Raw genomic sequence first — 21,854 nt, forward strand, 5'->3', positions numbered from 1 at the left:
ATTAAAAATTATGAATTTCGCTGTGCGAATCCGTGCGCATCCCACACTGACTCGCGACTCCTCCGGTGTTTCATTATGCTCGCATCACAGCACTTCGGCGCGGAATTCCGCTTTTTCTCCAATTTTCAACGCCAAGCTCGCGTACTACACACAATAGTTCGCGCTCACGTAATCCAACTTGGAGCGTAAAAACGAGCCGGAGTTAAACGAGCCATCCCGTCAGAAATTACCGAAAGTTTCGCGCCTGTACATACGACGCGTCGAGCTCCGGATCTAAAAAAAAAAGCGAAGAAAGGAAAAAAGGAATAAAAAACCGACGGGGAAGTAAAGAAAATCGAGGCCGCCGAGAAGGGTGCGAAAGGGTGTGTAACGACGGTGTACGACTCGATCTCGAAAAGTTCTTCTCTCAACGAGATCGTCGTCTCGCCGAGAACTCCACGGCTGGTATCGAGACTCCTTCTGCGCCTTCGTCACTTTTCGTTCTTTCCTCACGAAGTCGGTCCTTCCGCGCAGAAATCGAGTTGCCGTGACAACGCGGTCGGCCGAGCTTTTGTATGAAAAGCTGAGACGTTCAGATGAAAGGACGAGTATATCCGGATAACAAGAAGGTGCGACGTGAGGGTGTTAGAAGTCCGCGAAATAGAAACTTCTACTCTTCTCTTCTGGAGGGATACAAGTTTATTTCACATCGCGTAGAAATTACAAATTACGTTCTCTAACAATTAAATGCTTTTTTTTTTAGGCAAAAATGTCCGACGTGACGAAATCACGCAATTAATTAATCCTAATTGAATTCACTCCGAAATTTCTTTAAGTGGTATATTCGCGGATTCAAATTAGTATATCTCTTTACACTGAAAAAAAATTAAATTTTAATAAATATTTGCTTGAATAATTCTAAGTAAATATTTATTAAATGTAAACATATATTTGTTTAATACAAAAAAAGCATTATCAATTCAATTATTATTTTTTTTATTAAGTAAATATTTATTTGCTGTAAGTAAATGCTATTTAAAAAAATATGCATTAAGATTTAGTAAATTTTTTTCAGTTTACTTAAAATTATAATAATATAATTGAGTGATTTTTTTTTTATTTTAAAAGTCAAATTTAAGGAATAAGATTATGTAATTTAATGTTTTACTGGCCATTTACAACAATCTAAATCTTCGAACTTTAGTGCAAAAATTCCCTTTGCATAAAGGCATCTTGTCAGCGGCGACATTGATTATAAACAATTTTTCACAAAGTAATTGAAAAAAAATGTCCCGATCCATTATATTCGCGAATAATTTAAGATTAAGTAATGTCGTTTTCCTTTTCGAATTATGACCGACAATGATTATATAATTTATATTCATTCCATTCTGATGAAGTTTTCGTGATCTTCGCTTTCCTGTTACAGCCGGTGCCGAGGCCACGATTGATTGATAGGCTGGTGATCGACGGGCACGTGATACCCTACGAAGTCCTCTTCACCGCACCGACGCCAGACAATGTGCAGTATCCAACCCTCGTATTCTCCGACAATCTGAAAGTCGTCATCAGCTTTTCGAAGTCGCAAAATAAAGGTGATGATCATCGCTCGTCCACCCTACGTTTCGATCATTCAAGAAATAGATTTTGAGCCGTTAATTCGATTCAATAGGGCGATAACATACAATCCAATCAAGAATACTATCATTAGAGATTGTTACAATTGTGTGCTATTATTACGCGTTATTATACGTTTAATGCAAGAAGGCTTTGTGTATAATAAAGCATTCATGTTCAGTTAAAAGGGACTTGTCTGTGTTGAACAGCGTCAGTGATAGATCCCTGCATATTGTATTTTGATGACTAATTGATAGTCCAATTTTCAGTCTACGTTCAATCGAACACACTGGTAGGCGATGCGACTCACACGGACGGAGTGGTGCTGGCGGAAATAGTGAAGGGGAACATTCCGGTGCGCAACGGCGTCGTTCATCTGATAGCACGACCGCTCATGGTCGTCGACAACACCGTGCGAGGTTTCCTAGAGGTCAGTGCACAACCATCTGTCCTCACTTTGATCCATGAGCATCCGTACCAAGTTACTGTTGATGTTTACATTCGACCGCCACGGTTATCATGTGAATTTCTGAAACGCTCTGGCGGTCGAATTACAAATGCTGAAATTATTAATTCTTTGATCAGAGATATTACATTAATTCAATCAATTTATTTATGGAATCATTTTGCGATAAAATGAATTCTGCGGCAATTAGCGCGTTAATCGATAATATCGTTTGACGCTCAATTATTAGAAGTTGAGAATAATGAAAATAATGTTGGTCAGTTTAATAGACAGCGCAAATGTAATGAATTATAATGTGCACGGTGCGTCATGATGTCGCATCATGTTGGGATCGCGCGGCCTCATCATCATTTTCCCCATATTCATTAAAGTAATTTACGTTGAAACACGGCTGCATTTTGTCAAAATGAATTGTTAAATACTACAAAGAACAATTAGAGAATTTTAATATATACATATGTATGATTTTAGAGAACCATTAGTTAGATATCATTATTTTTCCGATGTTTTAAACAAAACGATTTACATCGCATTTGGTCAAATAATAATATGTACATATTAATCCTCATCTATAACAAAATTAATAATTTTGTCTTATGCATTAAATATAAATTCAAACATAATTTCGACGTGTATAAGGAACATTATTTTAGCATTTTACGATGCAGATGTAAACAGATTTGCATTTAGAAAAAAAAAAGCAATACTATCTTCATATTTCGCGATGCAAATACTCCTACATTTGCATTCCGAACAGCGGCATATTTGTTTTTTTTTTTTAAATGCGTAAGCGTATTACATTTGACCGACATTTTTCCGCGATATTATCTTCTATGTTTCTCGATGAAAAAATAAAAATTCAGATGTCGTTGTAAATCGTTAAAAATCAGAATATAAAACCGCCGAGTGATTAAAAAAGAATTGTTAGTAGATCTGCAGATGTACCGATCGGATGATATTAAGCTGAAAAATACTAATGATACATTGAGCCCATGAAATATCTCCTCGCTAAAATTCATCGAGCTTTCCGTGAGTCTTCAATCATCCGCAAAATCCAGTTAATGCAAACGACACGTACGTGCGGGGAAAAAGCGACGACAATTGACCTGGAAAGTCGTCTACTCGTAAAAGCATTGTGACCACGGTTTATACGAGCTGCGAACGCCGAAGAAAAAGTCGAAATTTATAACTTCGTTTAGACCTCCTTACCTCCTGGAGCTCTTTGCGGAATTGAAGGCGGGCCTTTGTTTCGAACTCGTTCCTCTCGGAGTCCCATTCACGGTGGCTGTAAACGCGCGACGACGCGGTTCGTCACTGTCGAATTCGTTTTTTTTTTTTTTCCCCCACGAGCCACATTTGACAACTACACACGAGAGCTTTCACAGTCGGCGAGTTGATTCTCCGTCTCGATTTCGTCGACGAAGGGTGGAGTCTTTTTCTTTCCGCGTCGTCCTTTAAACGCGACGTGCGCAGAGAAAACATCGCGATAATAATGAGAGACATAAAGCGTGATGAAACACGAGAAATTCCAAACGCGTAACATCACGGCGGATCTGTTATTTCAGAAATATATCCAACTCGAAACTCCGTAGTGCCAAGTTACACAACGTTCAAACTTCGGAGTCCGTGAGATAACATAAGGCGCACGATTAAATGTTGATACAAGGGCGACGTTCCAATTTTCGGCAAGCAGAGATCGTTCACCCAAAGCGATGTTTATATTTTGCGCGCGCGATTCCAAGGTGGACGAACGGAAGAAAGCGTTTATATATACATATATATATATTTTTTTTTTGCGTGCTGCTTTAGATGTCTCTTTAGATATTCCGTGGAAGCAGCGAAGAGCCGAGATAATAATCCATGCGCATATCTCAGAAACAAAGAGCGCGACGCTGTTACTGCGCGAGAATGCAGATCTCGCAGTGCACGCCGTGCGATGTGCACACATATTCGCGATAAATCGCGGTACTGAGACGAAAGCACATACACACACACACACACACACACACGCACACGCACGCACACGCACATCTTGAATCCGTGGAAATTTCTGCGCGGGTGCTTCATCTCGTCGAGGCGACGCGAGGCGACGCGACGCGACGCCTGGCGTCTATTACGAATTCAGACCGCGCAATGCATTAGAGGGACATTAGTATTCGCAGTCTCGATACGTATATCCCGACGTGACGTGTTTCGTGGAACCTGTGACGCCGACCTCAAAGGATCCGCGTCTCGCTCAGCATTGTATTGTGGACCGTAGGGATGATAACGCATCGTCTCCGTTGCCCCTCGCGGTAATCACTTCCGTCGTAATCACTTGCGTAGTCAAGTACCATCGAGTACGCACATGTACATCCGACATAGCATTACGTGTTATTTAACCACGAGCGAGGGTCGACTTGAATGAGGCAATTGCGTGTCACTAAGAAAGCGCATTTTCGCCCTGTGGTTTGCGACTCTCGCAGAGTCCCTTCATGTATTTCACTCTTTTTAAATAAGGCTATCGAGATTCTCAAGATTCTTTGGACGGACAAATATAATTTATTTAATCATTTTAGTTAATGAATGTTTTGAGGATCTCGCACTAATCATATTAAAAAAGTTAGTTAATTTTTACGTATAATAATGTGATTTATAATGTGATGAACAAAAGTTATAGGCACAAAGCTTAGTAATAGATAATTTTTGATTATCATGCATCAAAAGTGCTTTGTGAACATAAATTTTATACTTTTATTACAATATAATATCAATTCTTTTCGCTCGTATAACTTACAACAAATTAATAAATAATAAAATCCAGGTCAATACATTGAACAAGCTAAGGTAAGCTAAATGTACTAAATAATATTTATTAATCTGTGATTAATAAATATTATAATTTTCCGACGATAAGTTTCAACGATAATTTGTGTATTGATTTGGGTTTTACTATTTATTAATTTTATATTCCTTTGATATACCGTAGCTCAAAAACTGTTATCGAGCCTTGTATTTGACATTTATTCACCACATTATGCAAGCTATAATACATTATTACATGTGAAAATTAACTCGTTTCTATCAGAATCTATTTTCTATATAATTAGGGATGGATCTACTAATTATAGTAAATTGAATTCCAATAAAATGAGTTAGTTTTACATATAGATAATATAGTTTATAATGACGAACAAAAGATAAAAATAGCTTTGATGCACGAAGCTCAAAAATTATTGAGCCTTGCATTTTTTTATTCATATTATAAGCTGCATTATATGTTAAAATGTAACTTATTTTATTGGAACTCAATTTGTATTGTATTAATGATGAAAATTAACTAGTTTTAATATAATTAAAGTGAGGTCCTTCAGGATAGAAATAAAGACATACAATTTCTTGTCCCTCTTCAACTTCTTCGAAACATTGAGCTGGCAAGCGAAATTATTGTTCAGAACAGTTTATAACGGTACGAACGGTTATGACAGTTCTGGAGGATATTTGCTAGAAAACGTTATTGAGCGATCGCCACCATATTAACCGGTTAAAGACGCGTGAGGAAGCATTCGCAATTTGTATCACGGACGAAAGCATCGATGTCTTCGTATCGAAATAAACGACGGCGTGTTTGTACTCGTGATGCTGGGAAGCGGGCAGAAATGAGAAAGAGAACGAGTTTTATGACGATCATAAAGATTCTATCCTACCAGGCGCTGTTGTATCGCCCTCGTGTATTGTAATGATTCTAATCTCAGCGAATTCACAATCGTTTTAGTACACGGAGTTTACACAGAGCACGTACGCGTGCCCGAAATAGCTCGTGATAATGTAACGAACCAATTATACGCGATAGGGCTCCTGCAATGAACGCGTTGTAATTCAAATTTTTGGACCATGACACGTTAGAGCTTAAGATAAGAGCTTAATTTTGAAGACTCTCGGAAGGCGTCCTTCTAACATTCTAGGGAAAAGATTCCCAGGTTCTTGGAGCTCAAAAAATTTATCCCAAAAATTAATATTTTAATATCTTATCTTTGAATATTTTAATGGCAAAAAGGATAAATTTAAAATGAAATTTAAAATGAAATGTGTAATAAAATAAGTAACAAAATAAGAATGCTTTAAAAAATGAAATAAAATCAATAGAGCATCATATCATTATTGTTTTAACTAAATTTAATATTTCATTTTTACTAACTTTATCTCTTAGTTTATTTATTAACCTTCTTTTTGTTTCATTTGCTTTATTCGCATAAATTTTATATTGATATACAAAATGCAGCCGAAAGGAAACGCAAAGATATAAATAAAATCACAAATAAGCGAGGAAGAATATTATTTAATTAAATAAAATGTATACAATAATGCATTTTTTGATGAGGCCGCCATTATGATGTATCGAATATCCCTCTATGGAGAGGTGATACACTTACATAATATATTCTGCTAATCATTTTTTACATTGAACAGCGACACGAGCTGAAAACACCGTTACAGGAAACACACTCGTCCCTGCAATACACGTACAGCAATTATAACTTACATACTGGATATACTTAAGCGCAATTACTCTACTTTCGATAACAGCGTCATCGCTCGGATGGCAGAAATCTGTTAATCACAGGTGCAAGAACAACGAGTCAATTAGTTGAAGCTACTTTATTTAAGACACTAACAATTTCATTACCCGTGCAGGTGGCACCCTTCAAGCACAACTACTACAACTACAACTAAGTCACAGTATCACTCTCTTCACAAGAATGCCTTCTTGTCAAGACAGTTTATCCGATATTTACTTAATTCGTCATGGTGTCTCGATGTCGGTATCGCGGCATTGTAGGATGTTGTTAATTAAAAATATATATAATACATTGGCTTTTCGTATTATCATAAACTTGCAAATCTTTAATGCTTGAATATTCAAGTTTTCAAGTTTCTTAAATGTGTCTCATTTTAAATAAATTTGATGTCTAAATCTTTGTTAGCGATTAATAAGTTATTGGATATTTTATGTTTTGTACAAATGCGTCAACTCTAAACGAGCTAATCTGAAGACTCACGTAAATATCAGAAATATGAATCAATAAATATTTTGTAGTACAGATTTTAGAAATAGAATTCGGTGTCTTACAATATATCTGACGTCCGAATTCAATATTGCAGTCGCGACGTTGTTTGATAATACACAATCTCTACACGATCGGTTTTTAGTTAACATCGTCCCACTGTGCAAAGATGTTCTCGATGCAGCTCCATCTTTTCCGATGGAAACACATCGACGCGTTCACCGGCACTCCCTCGAGACGCTTCTCATTCACCGTCGAACAAGCTGTTCCACTTCTCGGCGGTAAATCGAGAAAAACGTCGTTGAAACATTATTTCACTCCACGATATATACTGTCACACGTATGCCTACATGAACGATCGAAACACACGACTTCGTTCTACGTACAACAAGCGCATCCATCCCGCGGCCTCGCCTCTTGCAATACGTGCCACATTATCTATGTGCGTGTACACAGGGTGACGCGCGCGAACGAGGGTACGTTCACGGCATAATTACGGCTTCGTTGACGTCCCGGAGGATAATAGAGAAATCTGAGGACTGAGATAGATCGCACGAATTAAAACGCACGCGATTTCCTTTCTTATTGATTTTCCTTTTCACAGCTCTCAGCGACAAACGAAGCCGTAAGGTCTGTTTTCTATAACTAAACTAGTGTACACTTTTGGAGTACCTCTGTGTGTTTGTTTATACAAAAGTTACCTGTGTATTAAGTGTCTTAAAATAAAATAGATTTGATATTTTGTTAAAGTGAGAAAGAAAACACTTGTCTAGTGCAGGAATAAAAAACAGGTCCATTATTGCTTGAAAATAGACATGGTCGCGCGGACCATCCTGAGTACACCCCTCTATGTGTGTGTCACATATGTATTATATATATATATATATATATATATATATATATATATATATATATATATATATAGTATATATACCGTATATATAGGAACGTTTTGTACACAGGACAGGAATGGAATGTTCACGTGACAGCTGTTGTCACATGCGATATCGACTGTTTTTCAGCAATGATCCTCGGCACGTCTCGCCTACTGTCTGCACCAGATCCTCTTGGCTTGGATCAAAGGTGACGAGACTTTTCCTAGCAGGAAACGTCCCGACCGATTACGTCCGATGCATTCGGGCTCGCGGCGACCTTTGATCCAAGGAGTCCATGTATGTTGTGTATTTGTGTTCGAAAGACGTCCCGATCGTCGATGACAAAACCGCCGAAAAAACGATGATAAAGATGAATAAAATATTTTCAAATAATATAAGCAGCTTTAATATTAACGAAGTTAAAAACGTATTGGAAACCCATAATTACGTGACTTCTTAAATTCTAGAGCCTTGAAGGAACGAACGTTAAAATAAGTTATACTCGGGGTATTTTCCGAAGCTTTTGAAAACCTTGCTTTCTCTCAGGCGTGTAATTATCGGATCCTTGAATTGCAACAGACACCGTGCTCGTTAAATGAGTTAGCACGACGATCGCGGTGTAATCAAAGGACCCGGGTCGTCATCGGCGGTCGGCGTAGTTGCGCGAAGTACTAATCACTTACTTCCAGGTTCACTCGCATAGACACTGAGAACGAGAACAGGCAGGAAAACTCGATAAATGAAAGACAGCAAAGACAAAGTGCCGATTGGTGTGTAGGGGAGCACAGAATTCCATGTTCTGCCATCACTGCACCACGCGCCTCGTGTGTCTCACACCGCAGACCTCTCGCCGCCTCTTCCCGCAGACTTCCCCTGTCTTTGATCTTTGACTGTGCTCTCTTGCCTTTTGATTTACACTTCTCTGTGAAAGGCGGACAACACGTCTCACACGTGCCGGATCATAATTAAACATAATTGTACCCGTTACATGCCGGAGACGTCGATTCAAAGTGTCCTGTGTGGACATCTGGATGTTCACTAGAAAGAAGCTATTCCGTTTTTCCCTTTTCCAGTTCGCTGGAAGCCATCCAGAACCGCTGGGAACCACCGAGTAGCTTCTCTCTCTCAAACTTATTTCTTTCACACGATTTTGTTCATCCGATAACTGAATCAAACTGAAACTCGCACAATCTCGATGTCCCGGCCACTACATCATCGCCGGAAGCAGGAACGGGAGGCGCGGATCTCTAGAGCGTATCGCTAATTAAAAAATAAATATATTTATGTTCGTGAAATTGTAGCAATAAATGAAACGGATAGTCAAGCAAGAGATTATGCTTTTAAACAAATTTGTATGACATTATTTACAATAATTTTACCGTATTCATCAGATACGCTTGATTTACAGATATGTATATACGAACGCTTGATTCATGCGACATTGGTCGCGACATGAATATACTATTATCTCATTTATCCATCCACTTCATATTTCGCTCGCGAGACGGAGTCGGTTGTTCGTCCTTCCGTTCCGCGCTTCCGCTCATAATAATAATGCCACCGATTGTCACATATATACAACAGTACATCTGTATATAATGGATATATACGTGCATATATTATATTATATATATATATATATATATATATATATATATATACATACATATATATATACACACATTATACCTACCGTCGAGAATTCGAGGTGCTCTACCCCGGCGTTATCTCGCGCTTTGAATCTCGTTGCGATCCCTTCTCTCGCCTGTATCCACACAGCGAACTTGCTCACCTTGCTACTTTGGCAAGCATCTTATGCTCATAGAGTCTATTCGCTCCTTGTACTTTGCCGAGTTGCGAGTAGCCCCCTCCGGCCTCCACCCCTTCCCCCCAACCCTTCTACGTCCCAACTTGCATTGTTCACGTCACCCCGAAAGTTACACGCTCTTTCGCGCGTACGTATTTGTACATACACGTACACACAAGGTAATCGAAACGCTGCACCACGCTGTAACAAAGAGTTTATTTCTCCTCGGTAGTCTGGAACATCGATTATCTATAGCAAATATTATAAATACACCAGACCGGTTTATCTATACTTTCTCTTACATCGAGACTACTTTTTCTCGAGTGAAACGTCAAAGGAGTTCCGTGCTTGACAGCCTTTAATTATAAATTTATTTTTAGCCAATTCTCACACGAACGTTCCCTTTCAATATTTCCTATAAATAATGAACCTTGCGAGAGTTTACTGATATTTCTCGAGGTCCTGAAAAAGGAACTTCAAACTTACAGTCTGCAAATAACGGAACTACTTTATTAATATTGATATATCAAGCAGAATGAAGTATCGATCGCCTTGCATGTACATATCGAATTATCGAGTAATGATATTTGACACAGTACCAATCGTAAGGTATCTTTAAGATGCAAATTTTAGGTCAGTCTGTATTAAAAAAGCGTCTGTATTAAAAAATTGATTAATTAATTTTATCGTAAGCTTCAATTTTTAAGAAAATCGAAACGAATTATATTAATTAATACGAGATTAACAAAAAACACTCGATTCTAAAAAATGTAATCTTAAATGATAAATATAGCGAAAACAAAAAAAGCAAAACGTTTAGTTATCATAGCATTTGAACGATTACGTTCGGCAGAAAAGCAACTTTGCAACTGTTTTAAGATTTCTTAATATAATTACATATTTAGATCCAAGAAACTAAACAAAAGCTACATTGAAAAAAAGATTCGTTAAAACAATAACTAAAAATTCACTGATTCAGCAAATTTACAACCGTAATTGTATACCTATTTTTCTGTGTTAAATTGTATAGTTGAATAAAATTAACGATTATAGATAAGCACATTTGTTGTAATTGAATCTGTTAATACAGCAAAGATAACTTTCTACGAAAATCAAAATCCATTATACATATAGATCAACATTTTTAACAAAACATCTCAATCATATACACAATATTTAAAACAAATTTGTTAAATATTTATTTAATGTAAAAATATTAGATAAATATTTTAAAAATATGTTTTTTTAATATAATATTATGTGGAGGTTAAACTGTTTGGGATGCTAACTACTGTAAAATGGTACATACTTTTGCTATTATAATAAAGAAAACTTATTACATTAGTAATCATTGTAGCAAAGAATTTTGTAGCCGAATATATTATTTACAATAATTGCTTACAAACATAAGTTCTTTGTTAAATCATAAGATCTTTTTAGTTATAGATGTTGAACTCGCGCAGCAAGCTATAGCTTTGCTAAATCGCCCAAACTATTTTTTTTTGTGTAATCATATTGAAGAACCTTACAACAATTGCAAAGCTGCTTTTTCTGCTGAATGCAGTCAACGTTCGTCGAAAAGAAGCACGAATTTTTCTATCGGATATTTCTAATCTTAGTTCAACGTTTCTTTGGATGCGAGAAAGCAGTCGAAGATACTTCCTCACGGTGTCGTTTCCGCCGAACGTCTAACTATCGCAATAACTATCGCAATAATACAAACGTCCCCGACGTGATCGTTCCTCCGCGGTGACGCGAAAGTAAGAGAGCCGTCGCGACGAGTCGCGTCCAATGTTGCTCCGCGAAGTTCTCTTCTTCCGCGCAGAAAAAGGAAAATCAGCGGAAGTCTCATGGAAAAAAGCGTCGCGGAAAGCGGTGCTCGGCGAAGTTGATCGTTTATGAACGCGTGCTGCACGGTCGCTTCGGTCGACAACTTTTTCCCCAGTGTTAAATCTTTAAGCTCTCCCCCGCGTTTCTCGAAAAAGAGAGACCATCCTCGGAGGCAGAGGAGGGAAAAACGCGCTGCGAGGTGTCGGAAAGTTTTACGTTGTTGGACGTGTTCGCGGTCGCCGTAGCTCTCCCTCGAGGACGAGACTGAAAGCTTTCGCTAGGCGAAGATACAACTTTAACCATTCGAACGCACGCTAAGCATCTCTCTCTCTCTCTCTCTCTCTTTCTCTTTTTTTCCAGCATACTTACGGTATAAAAATGCGATCGGCACGTGGAATGATTATGGAAACTCTTGGATTCCTCGATCCTGCGAAATGTCTCTTCTTTAAAGACAAAAATTCTGTGGTATTATTATAAGTAGAAGTTATAAGAGCGATAAAACTAGAAATCTAACAAGAGAAAGAATTCTGTTTTCGGTCGAAATGGATTTTAGTGCTTAAATATTTTTGTGAATTATATACATATTTGATCCTGCAATTTGATTCGCGCCGAAATCTTTTCCGGTCTTGAATAAATTATTCGCAAATTTATGATTCTCGTTACTATCTAGATTACTAACATTCTGAAGATCTTTTTATGCTTAGTAGCATAAAAAATTATTGCTTTTCAATTTAATAAAACAAAAAAAATTTCGAAGCGCAGTTTGCAAAATCAGATATGTATATAAATTCACATAAAAATATTTAAACACTAAGATACACTTTGACTAAATATAGGATTTCTCTTACATGTTTAACATATTATTTTTATTAATCGTCATATCTAATTAATAATCTATATTAAACTTTATTAGACAGATTTTTATTGTATGCATTTATTATTTACTATCAACGCTATTGGATTTAAATACTCTCGCGATAATTAAAATGTAAGAAAATGACTTCGTCGATACGAGACGCCTCTGCGAGCTTTCAGCATGACGAAAACGTTCTCCAAGACTTTAAGATCACACAGAACTTCGGCGTTACAAATAATTTCATTTCCTTGTGCAGCTAAACAAAGGGAATCACGTTGTAAACGCAGGCGAAAAGCTCGCTAAACACTTTGAGATTACCAGCACCGGTTCGAAGAGGAGAGATCCTTTAAGGATTTGGCGCGGAACGGAATTCTCCTTTAAGAGAATGGGAACGATGCCGCGGAAAGCTCGGTAGCGTGGCGTTCGCGAGAGGCAGTCGACGAAATTCCACAGGGGGTGAAGGAGCTTAGTAACTGTAATTCCTCAGGACGAGACATTAATCGGAAATTATGCAAAATAATTCCAGTCTCACGACATCCGAGCCGCTTCGACCTGCGGCCACTGTGATCGTTTACGACCGCCTTCTTCCTCGAGCCGATTGCCTTTGCACCTCTTCATCACGACTGTAATCTTCCAACAGCGTTATCCAATCCTCTTCGTGTGCAGAAGTAAAATTCTTCCGTCGAAAAATTGAAATGAAACGAGACGCCCAAATCGGTTTCGTTCGCAAAAGTGCCGTACTCGATGTACTATATTCGGCAACCAATGTGCCGAAGTCGCATCTTCCAGGATATCCGAATATTTCAGGCCGAAATGCGAGAGAGAATCCGTCTGTATACGATCTCGTTGGGATATCGAATTTATAGAGATCCGTCAATCAACGAATGAAGGATTCAAACTTTGAGAAATTTTATAAATATTTAGAAGTACGAATTTCTGACTTCCAAAATCTAACAAAATTTTGACGTTTCAAAGTTGGCAAATAATAAATTTTTAAGGCTTGAGAAAATCAATGTGTTCTAAAATCTAAAAATTTCAGAGATAATGTTAGTAATAGCTAGGAGTTTTATTAAAGAAAGAAAGAGAAAGAGAGTGAGATAAAAAATGTATTATTCTAGAGCAAGCATCCTAAGAACACACAGAATGAATGATAAAAACAATCAAGCTTGAAAATGCAAAATGAGAAAACTAATAAACAAATAGTGCAGGAATTTAGAAAAAAATATTACACGAAGGTGAATAAAATAAAATAAAATAAAATAAACAAGAGTGATAAAATAAACAAGCAAAAGAGAAACGAAAACAGCAAGTGACATGACAGAAAAGCAATGAGAGAGAGAGAGAGAGAGAGAGAAAAAGCATTTAAATAACCATATAAGAGCCAAATAAGAAACCAGAAAAATAAAAAATCACGTAGGAAATAATATAATCATTTCTCATATAATCAATTACATTTTTACACGCCAGAATGGAAGGTTGAATTTTTACGATTATTATACTGATGAAAACTCTGTGAATCGAAACGTTTATATTATACAATATTTTCAACATACGCATATTAAATAATTTATAATTCAAACACCTTATTGTGCTCGTTTATTGGTCATTACTACGATATATTATTTTGCGGTGCAAACATTCGAGCGATATTATATTTATTTATTTAGGAAATAATATAATCATTGATTTACAGATCCTCTTAATTTTTTTTTTCATTCGCTTCCTAACGAGGAAGTCATATAGCTACCTCTCTTGTGACACGTCGTAACGTATGTGCGCATTGCGCCTGCCTCGCAGCGTTAATTTGGCGGTTAAAGATTTCATCGTCGCGATGGAGTATGTGCGGGCGTTTTCATTATGGTCTTCCAGTACAACGAGCCACTTCAAAACGGCCTACTTGTTCGTTCACGATGAGACTCAGGTACCCGTACTTGCTCATTGAATTATTGCGCTCCCTTGGTTGCGCACACAGTTAGCGCATGGGATCAGTTTAGTTTGCAGCAAGCGAGTGTAACCATTGAGCAAAAGCTACGTGATAACGCTACGGGCTTCAACATCGTCGAGGATAGAGAAAGGGAGTGAGAATTAAGAATGAGGTAGATTCGATCCGTGCATACCGAAAAAAAAACTTTTTATTGAGTAAAGAGAAACTTACATACCTCCCTCGTAAAATGTGCCGTGAAAAATTATTCTTTTAAAGCAGGCATAAGGTAAACGTTCCAGTGACCAGACACGTACTTATATATGTCCGGATATTTACACAAAATTTATTATTATTAAACTCAAATGCTTCTTTTATTACTGTTATTATATTATTTAATTGCATTTAAAGATTACAATTAAATTATAATATTACGCTTTAAAAAGCGTATTTGAGACTAATATTAATTTAAATATTAATCCGGATTAGAAGATTTTTAATATAAATATTTGTATTCATTTGAATACTCAAGAGTTAGTTATTTGAATTCACTTATAACAATATTTTAATTAATAATTGTTATAAGTGGATTCAAATAATTGTTCCTTGCTTAAATCTTGAATTTTCAAATGAATACAAATATTTATATTATAAATTGTATTATTTATAACAACTTACGCTTAAATGTCCGGCTACTGGGACATTTACCTTACCGATTTAAAAAAACATAATGACATAAGTCATGAGAAGAATTTTATTACGATAAGTACTTAACACCCGAATTGGAAAAGAAATTCGAAGGAGAAAAATGCAGTCTTGACAGACACAATTGGTGGATTTTTGCATATCTAAAAGAATTGAAGATATCGCGAGGAGACTTGCGAATGGTCACGTTCTCATCCATCAATTTCCGGATCCTTCGTTCCTCGACAACCGTCGAAATAATCAATATTCGTGCGAACATAATCCTGCCTGCATTTCGCATTCGCGGAAATCTTCCGTTGCAACAATCGCCAAGTCTATGTCGTGACACTCTAGCCGATGGCATTATCGATTCGTCATGTCGGACATTGCATTCCGTTAAGTGTTTCATTCCGGTGACGCCCCGCCAGCTCGTCAAATTGTCATTGTTGCGAAAGTGGGTCGCGCAGCTGTCGGATTTCCCGGTCGCAAAATTCGCCAAGAAAGTCGCGGTTTCTTCGGTCCTGCGAATAATAAAGAATCGACAGGAAGACACGAATGTATTCGGGATCTCGCGCAGCCGCTTCGGGTCACTCACCGAGTATAAATTCTCCGGGAACTCGCAGTCTCAGCACGATCGCGCGGAAAATTCGCTGAACGGACGTGTACTCGCCCGATAATCCTACGTGCAATTTCATATCCCCCATCTGAGATCGAGTAAAGCACGCGTGATAACGTGAAATTATTCCGCACGGTGGAACCGGTTCTTTTGAATCGCGGGATTATTTCCCTAATCTCCGTGCGAGAGGCGTGTATATAATTTTCTACAAAAGAAAATTGCGATTGTTTGTGCTCCGCGCGCGGTAATGAAGGTGGCAAATAAACGGCATAACACATTGAACATGAGATATTAAAATAATGATACAATAAAACGGGAACTAGTTTTATTTGCTGCATCCACTTTTCGAGATTGTAAAACGCACGCGAAATTATTCAAAGTTTCTTTATGCACGCTTTTTGTAAGTTCTCGCGGAATGAACTTTTTCTAATCTTCGTGAGAAAGGAAAATAATTATATCTGTAATAAAATTGCGAACATTTATTCTTTTTCCGCGAGTAAAATATGGTGCCGTGGAATTAAGACTAATAAATGCGGGGATCAATGAGCAAGCACGTAATGGATCGCATATTTCGTCAATGGCGATAAAAAGAAATTAATGCGCCCATAAAATGCATCCTGCGTGTGAGCGTGAGAGTAATAAAAAATCCAGGCAATACATCTCAGCGCGCGGCACGAGAGATTTTCGCGAATGAAGCCGACAATCGTCGAAATGGGACTGCAAAACGTTATCGATGAGAGGGAAAGTAATGGAAAATTGATCGGGTTTGATGACAGTCAGGTGTGAGCGTAAACGATTCTCGTCGCGCGGTTATTATTTGATTCGGTCACATCGCGGATTAAAATGCACGTGCCGTCGCATTAAGTGCCGCGTATTTTTTTAAGCGTCTGTTTCCCGCCGCCACTGTTTCCCTTATACATCCGAGATTGCGTCCTGAATTTGTGATTCCGTTCCGACTAATGCCGACGACGTAGTGCAAAAAAAAAATTGAATAATCGACGCGGTAAAGGTTTTATCATGTTACGCAAACTTTTTAGATAACCCGTTACTACGCGCAAACATGTAACAAAAAATCTGTTGACACAAAGTGAACAAAAATCATGTTACATCGCGAAAACGAAGAAAATATTGATTTCACGTGCAGTGGAGAATGTTTTACGTTTTTTTTACCCTCTTTCGGAAAAAAATGGCAAAATATTTGTTCGAAATTTCAGAATGGTATTTTGACGTGGTCAACAAGGGCCATCGATTCTACATACTTTTCGATGTAACTGTCTCCGATGAGAGACAAAAAAAAATAACATAAAAATCGTCACGCATTTGATACAACAAGCGTATCCTTTAACGTATTATTGTTTAACCCAACCACGAAATCGAATTACATCGGTCAAATGTATCGCGCACGTGCCTATGTCCCATGTCATTTCACAACAAGAGAGGAAATTAAAGCCAAACGATGGTAGTCGATCGATATGAGAAACGAAAATCGACATTCGTGAATTGTCCGCTAATTGACTGTTCATTAGCATAAAAAATAACGTACCGAATGAAAATGAAGCGCGTGAAAATGCCTGCAGGAAGCGGCACAAATTTTAATATTAAAAACTAAAGCACTAGAAGTCAATGCAGAAATTGATACGTATTTTCTTTAGAACATTTTAACAAAATTATATCTGAATGTTTCGGTTTGAGTCTTCATCAGTACACAATAAAAGAGTTACACTTTATTTGTAGAACACTTGCATTATTTTACTTGCTCGTTTCTATCAATGTAGATTAAGTTTATCTCAGTTTAACATATTTTTCATCTTTTTCTAATTCTTGTAACTAGAAAAAAAATAGAAGAATTAGTTGAATCGAGATTAAAATCACGTTGACAGAAATAGTAAAATTAATTTTGTAGTACGTCATGTAGTGAACCCGGGACAAGCTATTTTGGATTTTCACGTGAAAATTTTTATTCGACAAAAAACATTCTATCAGAAATTACGAATTACAAGTGATAAAAATCTCATCAAAGGATCGTCTTAATTTTTTTTAATCGAAAAACAATAAGAGATCCGACAGACATGTACATCTTCAATGCTTTAACACTCAAATTCTGGAAACCTTTACTCACTTCTGCATTACCAGCCTCCAGTGGATAAACACTGTGTAGAGGAATCACTGAGTAGCAACGCATCTCCGAGAACCTTCTCGCATTTCAAATGGGATAACACCACGTCGCCGTGGCGCGTTTCACGCGTAATTCCCTTGAAAAGTTAAACCAGGACATATCCTGTGTGTGCATATTATATGCAGTGTACGAATGCATCTGACACGCGAGATGCGCGCAGCCCGAGAACGTGTCTACGCGCGGCTATGACAATCGCGGCGCAGCCGACCGACCGAGTTGACATTTTCACGTTTTCCGGGTCCTCGTGTCGTAATTAATTATCGGTTCGTCGCGACCAAAATAGACAGCCGCTCACTCGAGCGGAATTTTGCGTGCCGACCGATATGACGGCCGGTGCGAATTCTGTCTTCGGCAGAAATTAGAAGTCGACGTGTAATTCCGCGCCGTCGACGTCAGTCGGGGTCGACCCGTTCCTGAACGCGTTTTAAACGTTTCGCATCCACCGACTGCATTAATCATAACATGTAATTAGGAAAGAGCTTTTAATCTTTTAATAGATAGGTGGGTATAGTACGTATGATACATATAATGATTTAAAAAATCTTTTTCTGTAAAAGAAAAATAAGAAATATTGCCTAGAAATCTCAAAGTTCATTTTTACATTCCGATTTATTAATTAATAAGGATAAAAACAATATCAATTTAACTCTATATAGATTATTAAGAAGTATAATTAGAAAATACAAATTTTTTTTAGATGTTCTGAACATCTTCCCACTTACTTAAAGATTAAATAAAATTTAGGTCGCGGTATTTATGGTCAAGTTTTATTTCAAGAGTGTCTTAATATTTTAAGCTAATGCTTCTGTTATTGATTTTTGATATTTCAAATCGTATTTAAAACAATTTTACTAAAAGAACAATTTTGTTACGGTATCTAAAAATTTAAGTAAATACAGATTTACAAAATAATTTTGTTCAACTAATTTTATTAAAATAATTATGTAGGATACTGTGAAAAATTTTGATATTCTAGTAATCAGTTTAAATATCGTACATAATTATCTTGATAGTCCAATAAAATTTATTTTCAGATCTGTATTTAGTTAAATTTTTGAATACTTCAATAAAATCTTATTCTTTTCGTGTAAATAAGAATCGACTATGAATCGACTTTATAGAAGTAGGAATTTTTCGGGATCACTTAAAGTTCAGGCAATCGCGTACACGATACTTATTCCTTCAGCAGTGAAACAAGACCGTCATTTGCCTACTCATATTCAATATATAAACCTCGTCTGTATTTTATTATCACTGCAGCAGACTGCGCAACTTGACTTGCGATATGATTTTATGGGAGTCGTAAAACATCTGAAGATACGTCTTACGATTGGTACTCAAACATCTGCAGAGATCGCACTTTACAGTATACTATCATCGATACTGCTCTCCTTATACTCATATTTCGCACTCCACAGATTACGCGATTGCATTCGTTTCTTTTACGATTGCCAAAATCAATTTAATCGATATAATTACTTAAAATTCCTGTGCCTATTGTGCAGAGGCCATGCTCGACATATTCTCTTTTCCTTTCTACATTTTTGTCGAGCCAGCAGCTGAATTGCAGGAATCTCTCGCGTAAACTGTGGAAATATGCGACGGTGTATCGTACCGGCATAATTAACCCCCGACAATCGCTAATTAGCGACGAGTTTGTCGTGTTCGTGTTTCGGCTGAATCGTATGACGTAATCGTTACCGAGTAATACGGTAACGACAATGTCTGACGATCTAGTCGCGCGCGTTTATCCGAAATTACGCCGGTACTTGCGGCCGTGTAACTGAGAGAAATTGTGTGGTAAATATTTGCACGTCATATACGTGGGAAACGTGTTGCGAGTTAATTGGCTAGTCCGTTTAATAATAAGTTAACATCGGCGCATCACTCGCCGCAGTGCTAACAATAAAATTCATCTGTTGAAAGCGACGAATCTTCGATTATCAATAATAATCACGTTACATCGCAATTCAAGTAATTGACCAATTTGACAAATTTGAATTCTTCCATCTCGAAATTTTCCTGTTGAATTTTATTTTAAGCGTTTCGTCAGAAATTAAATCAAAATTTCTCTCGATTATAAAGCCTGATACTTTTGTATATAGAACGACTTACATTTCCTTCTAATTTACAGGATGATTACGAAAGGTTACATAATTTCATTAAAACATTTTATAAAATTGGCCGCTCGTAATGCGATTGAATGTTGGAGCGTTAAAGTGTGGAGCTCGTATTTTTTCGAGTAGATTTAATGCATTATGCGACATTCGTGTCATCCTGTAACATAAGTTCTTCCAGCACCCGGTAGCACACGTTGGATCCATCGATCAACCAGAAAGACACGATAAGACTCTATTCACCCTCGCCCCCGCGCTCCAGCTCTCTCACAACCAGCCCACCCTCTCGGCAGGAAATGACATGCTTACAGTGTCTCTTACAGCGAACGACCTAATTACAAGTTTACCTTTTTCTGTTTTCTGTTCGCTTCTTATGTTATGGACCGACCCTGGTTTCCGGTTTCTCTGTGCAGTCCTTCAAGGTAATTCGCCACCGCCTTTTTCTCTAGACTCTCTATTACCGCCTTTATCTCTCTTTCTACCGCTCTGAAACATTCATTCGGATCGCCGTCACATCAATGTGTCACCATAATTGTACAGAATGTCTCTCGAAAGTTCCCGTATTAGACTCGCGGATTCATGATCGTAATAAATCTTCGTGCATCTGCGCATCAAAGAGCTCCCTCTGACTCTTTTTAAAATCCATACGAAGAGAATGCATTTTACATATTTTTTTAAAAAAACATTCTGTATGTTAATTGAAATGTGGATGAATGCGGATAAAGGTGAAATAAAAAGATACGAATTTCAAGCCTTTTTATATTCGTTACTTTGTGGTGATACATACATATACACATTACATACATCATCCACACGCTCACACACAATTCATCATTTTCGATCTCTTCATTTTTCGCAATACATTCTATTTCTATTTTCTGCTTTCCTTCCATCACCCTTTTCGTTGTCTGTCTCTTTTGATATTTCTCTATTTCTCTTTCTCTCTCTGTCTCCATGAGCATTTCACGTCTCTTTGATAGTTTCATTTTTTCATATGCCTCTTCTCATGCGCCGCCATATTTTCTCGCTCATTGTCGTTATCTTCATTGCGTGCCGATGTCTGATCTTGTTCGCGCGAAACGTTTTTCAGGCTCGATGTAACGAAGGAAGTATTTACTCACAAAGAAGTGGAGAACGTTGCTCCCGGAGTTTCGGATCCTCCTATTTTAGCTCGCGTCGTACGAAAAGCTATACTCATCCCTCGGAAGAGGGAAGATGACGCTGAACTTTTTGCCGCGTATCTCGCGGAAAAAAGAGGCAGCAATATATACCTTCACGTTCCATCGATCCGCGTTTCGCGTGCAACGTCGTCCATAAACACAGACATTGGCGCGCATTACACGACGTCGCCAAGCTACTGCAAACTGCAAACCACCGTGAGAGCTTTAACGCGCGCCTTTTCCGCGTCCGTCGTGCACCATACGCGCAAGTAGAGCAGCACGAGCGAGACGAAGAACAAGAAGAGAGGCGGGCGCGTGCAAACGTCGTGCACGCTGATGCACGCGCTGAAGCTCTGTATACCGAAGTAGCGCACAGTCCTCCATTTTCGACCTACTAACTGTAGGGTAACTCCGGCAAATACGTCGCGCTGGGATTTTCACCGCAGAAGTCAGAAAAAATAGGAGTGGGGCTAATTTTCCCGCAATTACTCTGTTACGTTGCCTTTATGTTAGTATAGTGTTACGATTTCAGTTTCTTATTGTTAATATTAATGAGATTATTGAGTAAGTTGAATCGATTTGTCACTGTGTTAAGTAGCACCATCGTAAATTATAATCTACATAAAATGATTACTGTAGGACGTGCAAAAAGCTTAGTGGTTATTTCGTGATACATAGAGGAATAGTTAAGCATGTTGTATGACA

General features: G+C 37.7%; 1 protein-coding gene across 12 annotated transcripts in view; it reads left to right on the plus strand.

The window, feature by feature from the left end:
* The window catches only part of Fas1 (fasciclin 1 Fas1 domain-containing), a 380,082-nt gene that overhangs the window by 256,606 nt on the left and 101,622 nt on the right, over positions 1-21,854 (plus strand). For 10 of the 12 annotated variants that reach the window (XR_015547032.1, XR_015547034.1, XR_015547033.1 and 7 more), the window contains exons 6-8: positions 1,409-1,574; positions 1,866-2,026; positions 20,403-20,411. Coding sequence is in view for 8 of the 12 variants with exons in the window: in XM_087412180.1 (XP_087268306.1) it covers positions 1,409-1,574; positions 1,866-2,026; positions 20,403-20,411 (336 nt within the window). In the remaining 4 variants the exon portion in view is untranslated. The remainder of the gene's footprint in view (positions 1-1,408; positions 1,575-1,865; positions 2,027-20,402; positions 20,412-21,854) is intronic. The other 2 variants (XR_015547036.1, XM_087412181.1) reach the window with 1 other exon arrangement.

Source organism: Acromyrmex echinatior, chromosome 12 (genome assembly GCF_024713525.1).
Source record: "Acromyrmex echinatior isolate Ae372 chromosome 12, ASM2471352v2, whole genome shotgun sequence".
NCBI classification, from domain to species: domain Eukaryota; kingdom Metazoa; phylum Arthropoda; class Insecta; order Hymenoptera; family Formicidae; genus Acromyrmex; species Acromyrmex echinatior.